Source organism: Cydia splendana, chromosome 2 (genome assembly GCF_910591565.1).
Source record: "Cydia splendana chromosome 2, ilCydSple1.2, whole genome shotgun sequence".
Taxonomy (NCBI): domain Eukaryota; kingdom Metazoa; phylum Arthropoda; class Insecta; order Lepidoptera; family Tortricidae; genus Cydia; species Cydia splendana.
Genome location: NC_085961.1, coordinates 4636187 through 4645143, shown reverse-complemented (window position 1 = coordinate 4645143; position 8957 = coordinate 4636187). Strand labels below are relative to the sequence as shown.

Sequence of the window (8957 nt, the reverse complement as noted above, 5' to 3'; positions counted from 1 at the left end):
CAAGGTCATATACTCATTTACAGAATAAAGTGGATTATCCAATAAAAGGACTCTCAGTTGACGTTCAAATGTTTCGTCAGATGTTTCCGTACGTAATTCAGCGGGTAGACGCTCGTAGTATGTCGGGCCGATTACTCGCGGGTTTTTGCATGAAAGTGCCATGCGTCGCGGCACTGTTCTGAGTCTCCCCGTGGATCTGATTATTTTGCCCGTGACCTCAATACGTTTAAACAGTGGCAAGTTTTTTCTAACGAACATCAATACTTCGAATATGTATAGGGAGTAGTGCGTCATTATTCGATTTTTTTTTAAATAGGTCCTTACAAGGGTTCCTGGGTTTAACTCCTGCCAGTAACCGTATCGCATGTTTCTGGAGTATTAATACGCAATTTGCATCCGTGGAATTGCCCAAAATAACCGTACCATATGACATCAAGGAGTGAAAATGCGAGAGAGAGAATATTATTAACACTTTAACTGTCCCTCACCCTCACTACTGACATGGACCGATACGTCCATTACATTTGTGCATTACAGGTAATGCACAAATGTATAGAGCCATCCATTTCTGATGTCACTTGGACGTGACAGAACTAGTTAGACGGTGTATGTCATGTAATGCATGGACAGCAAAAGTGTTAACAATTTATAGTCATTGTCAGAGTAGGATTTTTTAAGTCTTAATAGTAAATAAGATTACTTTACTGAAATTTAATTTCTCGATAAAATAACCTTTTTGGCGTTTTCTGCAGAAATCCAGGCGGCTGCATTATTGCAGTCGCCACATTACTGCCTACAGCAATTGCTGCCACAAATGTCAAAAATGCTGCCATGTAGGCAGAGCCGTCTTAAACTATGCTAGGGCCTTTTGGGCACATTAGAATTTGGGGCCCTTGTGGAAAGTATTAAAGAAGGCGAATTAAGCTATAACATTTTTGTACTATGATCTTCTATTTATTATGTGTAATCAAATATACTGTTTACTGTCTGTCCTTCGGGGCCCCCCCCGGGGCCCTGGGCACGGGCCCCGTGTGCCCTTATGGTAAAGACAGTACTGCATGTAGGTACCATTTTTTCATAATGATAAATTGGGGTTATTGGCTGTCATGGACCAAAGCCCGGCGCTTGCAGCAGCTGACGATGAAACTTCCCACCAGGGCTATAGGACGGTTCTGCCACTCCAGCATCATGGCTTTGTTTGACGTCACCTGTACGATGAAGAGACAGGACAGTTTGAGAAAGGAAATAAATAAACTAATTCTAATATTCAATGCACAAACTTATAAATCTTATAATCAATAGTTGTCGCACCGCACGGTTACCTTCCGAGGTTTGAACCCACGATTGGCGTGATTTATTATGAGTTATGACTATCACACACATAATATGTAGGGTTAAGTTTATCCTGTCCAACTCGTCGCGATCTCTATTTGTTGTTGTTGTAATGAAGGTACACGCACGATAATAATTATATCCCTCATCAAAAACCCACCCATATAGCCCGTGACCTCTGTTTTTAAATCATCAATCTTCCTAACAACCTATTTTGATTATCACGCCATCTATAAGTATACTAAGATAACTTAACGCGTTTGATATCAGCGCCCTCTCTCGTCAAAGTTACGAACCTGGTCGCCCTGCAGTCGGTCCAGAAAGGTGACACACACGCAAGCTGCTCGCACTCCTGCCTCCCTGGTATATGCGGCGAAGGCTGTGGCCTCCATTTCTATGTTCTTCACGCCTAGCTCTGAGAGAGTGCGAAGGAAGGATATTTTGTCCGCTTCTGTGTGGTCGCAGAATGGTCCGTCAAGGCGAGCTTGGCCTGGAAAATAAGCGATAGATTTAGTTTAAAACATTTCACAGTCTCATTTCAGCCCATGTTCAGCCATATAAACCATTAATTACATTACTCTTTATGGGTAGATATTTAAAGTGAGGCGGATTCGCCGTAAGCACAAAAAATATAATCCAGTGTGGGTTGTGGGACTCCATAGAAATAATCGAAATCTGAAGATCACTGTGTGTTTCTCACCTCGATAGAAATCATCGGCAGCCATTGTGCCTCCGATATAAGTGGTGTAACCCTCGTTTGTGGCTCCTGACTGCACTTCCCGGCACAGCCGCTCATCGAAGAAGGAGGGCAGTTTACGCACCTTGCCCAACACAGGCTGAAACAAAGGGGTTGAATCAACTTCATAATACTTCGTGGTGAACTGGTGATAGCGCTGCGCAGCTAGCGCGTCCTACACGAAATGTCCACTTACAATATCGTAACTTTTCTCCAAGGTCCCATTCATGCCCCATGATGACACAACCACCGACCCCGGGGGCACACCGAGACCCCCACTGGTCCCTATTCTGAAGAACACTGGGTCCTTCACGCGCGCGTAGTGGAGCAGCTTAAACATCTCCTGGAGTAGGATGCTTATGGAGGGTATTCCGATGCCGTGCTGGAAAAGAATAGCAATATTTAACAGCGACGGTGGTCATGAAAGGGTTACCAATCGTAACAGAGCCCATGAATTAATATCCAAAGTTGTATGATTGGAATTCTGGAATTTGGCCAAATTGATGCCAAATGTTGCTTGGTATTGATATATTTTTACTTTTGGATGGACTATGGATTAACTGTCAACGTCAAAACCAAATTCTATTTATATAATTGTCTAAAAAAGACTAAAGGAAATAAATTATCATTCGTTGTAAAACTTGTCAATCATTAATAATATGATTCATTATACGAGTATTGTACAGTCAACAACACTCCCAGCTGGGAGTGTAGTTGACTATACAATACAAATATAGCACGGCGCGCGGCATTGCGAAAGCGATCCCATAAACGGTTTGGTATGCAGAGAGTATGTTATCACATCTCAAATTTCAGTCACAGGACTCATAGGTGTCATAAAATAAAGCATTGTGCACAGTTTTCGATTATTTAAGTTTTATCATAATGGTACTTATTCATTGCTAGTAGAGACCGCACCTACTTTTAACCATGGCATAGATTTGGTATTAGTGTACAAATGTTTTTGTTCGTATTTAAGATTATTTAAAGATTTTGTGTACCGGACTTATAAATTTGTTATTATTTATAATAACGTGAATCTGACATATTATTCAAGGAGTGACTAGATTAATTTATGAAGTAATACTAGACATACTTATGAAGAATGAGGACTTGGAAGTTTTCCAGAGTTTAGTTAAATAGAGAGATGACAGGGCCGACTTTGTACATGGCGTAGCGATGCGCGTGTTTGGTCAGGTTCTCCAGTTTGCCTTGGTCCGGCTTGCCTGCCTCACGTGAACAGTGAACTGTAACTATACTTACGCTGACAGAGATGACAGGGCCGACTTTGTACATGGCGTACCGGTGGGCGTGTTTGGTCAGGTTCTCCAGTTTGCCTGTGTCCGGCTTGCCTGCCTCACGTGAACAGTGAACTGTAACTATACTTACGCTGACAGAGATGACAGGGCCGACTTTGTACATGGCGTAGCGGTGCGCGTGTTTGGTCAGGTTCTCCAGTTTGCCTGTGTCCGGCTTGCCTGCCTCACGTGAACAGTGAACTGTAACTATACTTACGCTGACAGAGATGACAGGGCCGACTTTGTACATGGCGTACCGGTGGGCGTGTTTGGTCAGGTTCTCCAGTTTGCCTGTGTCCGGCTTGCCTGCCTCACGTGAACAGTGAACTGTAACTATACTTACGCTGACAGAGATGACAGGGCCGACTTTGTACATGGCGTACTGGTGCGCGTGTTTGGTCAGGTTCTCCAGTTTGTCTCTGTCCGGCTTGCCTGCCACACGTGAACAGTGAACTGTAACTATACTTACGCTGACAGAGATGACAGGGCCGACTTTGTACATGGCGTACCGGTGCGCGTGTTTGGTCAGGTTCTCCAGTTTGCCTGTGTCCGGCTTGCCTGCCTCACGTGAACAGTGAACTATAACTATACTTACGCTGACAGAGATGACAGGGCCGACTTTGTACATGGCGTACCGGTGCGCGTGTTTGGTCAAGTTCTCCAGTGTGCCTGTGTCAGGCAGACCCAGCGCCTGTCTTACGTGAAGAGCGAATTCGCGCATGCGGTGCTTGGTGCCGCCCATACAGACAAACTGAAACATATTATGATGATTAAGGGCTAGTTATTGAAAACTATCCGCTACGTCAAAATTGTTATTTTGTTATATTTGCTTGTATGTTCTGCTTGTATGGCTGCATTTTTAACACGGTCCGCTGATTATTTTTATCTCCAGCAACCAGATTTACGGTTGCCATTGGTTTTATTTTTCACATTAAATAATGGCGGAAATCAAAGGCAAAGACATCGCATCCCAAAATTATCCAGGCAGTGCATGTGTTATTTTATACGTTTAATTTCTTAGAAGTTTGACGTTTAAAATAACACTTGCACTGCACGCAGTGCCCACGCGTAAATAGCCCACGGGCTATCAAAATCTCTGCAGACTTTTCTTGGTCTAACTCTAGGTAGCTACTTGGAGAGCAAAGACCATATAATCACTAGGTTTTTTTTTGGAGAGACTTCTCCAGTTTCAGCAGGTCAAAGTGAGGAATTGTCATTAAAAAGCATCATATTTTCAAAGAAATTGACAATAATATTAATATTGGCACACTTTGCCATTGCAAATAGCATGCATGCATAGTTATCTTGCTCCGACTACACTTTTTTGACATCATTTGGTATCGCACATTTAAAATAAATAAAACATTTAAAATGCGCCACAGCCCTACCTTGCTTTAAGCTCCATTTACCTAACTTAAATTGCAAATGAACTTCCAAATGAATGATCAAGTAACTCGCCTTGAAACCTATCTAGATTAATTCATTTTATCTATGCAGCGATGTTGAGCATTTCCGAATATACCTAAATAGTCCTCTGGAACCATATGTCCAGTAAGTACTTGTTTATTCCGAATTCGTAGGCTTTCCCGACAGGCGACACGAATACAGAATAGGAATAGGCATTCCTAGAAATATAGAGGACTATTTTATCATATGTATGTATTCATACTAAGTAGGTATGTTAGATAAAAACATCAAGATCACTCGTGAACGTGAATGCAAACAGCATGAACAAAAATATTTTAGAAATAAGTTGACTGTTTTAAAATATAACTTATATTTTAAAACAGCCAACTTGTTCTATGCTCTATGTTGTTGTTGTTATGTCCTCAGTGCTTCATAGAAACTTGCACTGACAGAAATGACACTTTACACTAATAACTTATACTTTAAAACAGTCAACTTAAGTCTATAATATTTTTGTTCATGCTTTTTGCATTAACAAGTGATCTGATCTATTATGTTTTATAAGAAAAATGTGGGAGCCACATTAATATTAGACTCTGAAAATACTTAAGTACTTGATATTCGACATTATTCTACTCGTTATAATAATAAGTAGAACAGATAATTGTTTTCCATCGTATTTTCTTGGAAACGTTCGTATTTGTCATGCCACTTCAGTCAGCCTCAGTACCTACTTTTTGTACCGAGACTAACTGAAATAGCAAGACACGTTCGCACGTTTCCGTGAAAATACGATGGAAAATAATTATGCACTACATCTATACACTTTGCTCGTAGGTACAGTCACCTGCAATAATATGTTACTATTCGAAGGCCGCAAAAATATGTGACACACTCTTATGGCTCTACAAATAAGATAGTGTCAGATATTTTTGCCGCTTTCGTTGTGTAACATACTATTGCAGGTGACTGTACTAATATAGAATGGTTAAAACGAGATGTACTGCGTGTTCGATCGCTCTTAGTTACGATGTTTTGTTATTTTATCGTATGCAATAAAATAATAATCTTAAGAGCCCTTGGATGCCCAGGTTATCGAGGATAGTACAGAAGCAAGAGCAACGTTATCTAATCATGACTGTCAATCGATCATTTCGCAGAATTAACCTTGCCAATGATATAAATAATCCCATCAAAAACATTACTCTGTGAAATGAGAGCCAAGTTCAACATTAAGAATACCTATGCGTCCTTGTTCACTTCGCCGGCAAAATAATGATATATCTACATATATGAGTGCCAATTTCTAGTTCACTTGGGCTGTAATTAAAGTTCAGGAATGGACTTGGCTAGTTTTTACTTACAGGCTATATTATTATGTTACTTTTCTAAAATTTTGTTTTTTTGTATAAACATTGGTTTGTTGGTTGGTTTTAGTTTGTTGGCTCCAGGTGTAGTGCTGCATACACCTGTATACACCTACAGTTGTATGTATGTGTGTGTGTGTGTAGTGTACCTTGACGTCACCGAACATGGCGGGCACGTCGGCGCTAGTGTCCAGGCCCAGGTGGTAGATGAAGTCACGCTCCAGGTGTCGCAGGTGTGGGTTGCGCAAACGCAGTGTCCCGTCATGGTTCCTGTTACATAACATATATGAGAGAATTGCAAAAAAAATTTACGTAACTAAGCGCAGTTAAGAAACTAGGTGATTAGTATTAACTTAATTGATTCATTTGTGTTACGAAAATTAACTATGTAAATTGTATTGTAATGTACTTAATTCGTACAAATATAGTCTAGCATACGCTAACACACTTTCCTGCATCTAACTTAAATAGAAATGGCTTAACTGTGGTAAGACAATGGAATCAATTAACTTTAGACTAATTACAGGTGCTTAACTACGTATACATTTTTTGCATAATTTATTTGCGTAACACAAATGGATCAATGAAGTTAAGACTAATCACAGCTTCTTAACTGCGCTTACTTACGTACATTTTTTTTTGCAAATCACTCGTAACCAAAAATATGACAGATTTTGTTAGCATCTAACGTTTAACTTAACATTTTTACGAAGGTTGTTGTCACTGAAATGTATATTCAAAAAGTGCACAGAAATCCATAAAAATTGCACTTTTTTTAGACACAACAATAATATTTTATGATACCGGAGATATATCCTGAAGGACGGTACGGTCGACATTTGTCGGGCATGCCGCCGTCCCGGAGACTCCGGAGAGTCGCTCAGGCATAGTATCTCCGGTTGTTCTCATCTTGCTAACGGCGAGTACTTGCACAGACATAATCTCGTAGCCAGAATTATTCACCAGCAGCTTGCCCTCCTATACGGCCTTGTGGACCGTGAAGTGCCGTACTACAAGTACTCACCTGCTCCAGTTCTCGAAAATGGTCGTGCCACGCTCTATTGGGATCGATCTATCATCACTGACAGGACTATTGTAGCCAATAAGCCTGACATCGTGCTGATAGATCGATCGCAGCGCCGGACCGTGCTCGTCGACGTCACCATCCCCCATGATGAGAATCTCGTAAAGGCCGAGAAGGACAAGTCCAGCAAGTACCTAGACTTAGCTCACGAGATAACCGCCATGTGGGATGTTGACTCGACGATCATTGTTCATATAGTCGTGTCAGCGAACGGTCTTATAGCGAAGAGTCTCGACCAACACCTAGAGAGACTCTCGCTGGATGGTTGGATCAAGGGTCAGATGCAGAATGCGGTAATTTTGGACACGGCGCGTCGATTCCTCACTCTGCGGCCCTGACCACCGGCAGCTTGGGCCCTGCCCTGCTGCCGAGGGCACCCTAGGTTAGGTTTTTTATAATGTGTTTATATGTATTTTTTATTGTTTTTATGGGCTTTTGTATTTTACTTTTATATTCATGTTATAAACAACCTAACTTAAGATGAAAACTAAATAAAGGAAATATTTGGTATCGTCTTGGGTCGTCCCATTCGTTTTTCGTCATGTTCTTAAATAACTCCTATTCTGCTTTCGTCACTCATTCTACATTCATCACAATCGTCGGTGGCTTTCATTGTAGAATGAGTGACGAAAGCAGAATAGGACTAATTTAAGAACTTGACGAAAAACGAATGGGACGACCCAAGACGATACCAAATATTTTATGACATGACCTGTGCATCACACATGAACATGACAACAAATCAAACATGTTACTTTTACAAGGGCACGCTGTTTTAATGTTTTGACCTAGGTAAGAACATGTACAGATGTAGTGAATAATTATTTTCCATCGTATTTTCTCGGAAAGCTTCGTATTTGTCATGCTAGTTCAGTGAACCTCAGTATCTTTTGTACCGAGACAGACTGAAATAGCAGATACGTTCATACATTTTCGTGAAAATACGATGGAAAATACCTAATTATGCACTACATCTGTATTTTTTAATGTACAGTCAGCAATACTAAATTATACTAACAAAAACACACAAGTGGCTGCACCGATTTTGATGAATTTTGGTGGTAGTTCTACAGTCACAATTGGTATTAAAAAAAATGTATAAAGCTTATTTTCTTTATCTTATTCAATTAATATTTTTCTTGTATTAAAAATATGCACTTATCTTATATAGGTATACACTTTAATAATAAACGTAGTCCAACTTACTTCGGACATGGATATCCAATTTTGCGTTCATCCCACACGGCACTACAGTTGTAGTAGTGGTCTTGGGAACTGTCTAAGAGATGGTCACAATTGCACTGCATTATTAGCAAAACACTTTTTTTTAAGTTTTAAGGTCTTTGATTACAGTGGTTATGGGAGTTTATAACAGGCAATCCAAAGTTTTTATTCTTTTTTTTTTATGTTCTGATTATACAGAACTTCTCGAGTCGACAGTCGTTGTAGAACTAATACAAAACAAACGATTGTAATGATTGTTTGACGTGTTGATTGTTGTGTAAACGTAATCTTTGACTCAAACAATAGGGTTGCCAATGATTAATATTATTGTAAGATTTGTAAGTATATCTATCGACGTTGAGGACGCTTCGACTTCGACAGATAAGGCCTTTAGATATTAATTTATGATGTAATTACCTAATTAATGTAATCTTTTAGCGACGACCTGTCTGGCCTAGTGGGTAGTGACCCTGCATGTGAAGCCGATGGTCCTGGGTTCGAATCCCAGT

The 8957-nt window shown here is 40.3% G+C and overlaps 1 protein-coding gene across 1 annotated transcript; it reads right to left on the bottom strand.

Moving 5' to 3' along the window:
- Window positions 1-919: 919 nt before the first annotated feature.
- On the bottom strand, window positions 920-8663 carry LOC134802083 (uridine and thymidine phosphorylase-like). The gene is made up of 7 exons (XM_063774679.1): window positions 8431-8663; window positions 6290-6410; window positions 3962-4117; window positions 2265-2450; window positions 2033-2168; window positions 1629-1822; window positions 920-1208 (listed from the first exon to the last, which is right to left on the bottom strand). The coding sequence occupies exons 1-7, from the start codon at window positions 8529-8531 to the stop codon at window positions 1095-1097; spliced, it is 1008 nt and encodes a 335-aa protein (XP_063630749.1). The 5' UTR covers window positions 8532-8663; the 3' UTR covers window positions 920-1094.
- Window positions 8664-8957: the final 294 nt, after the last annotated feature.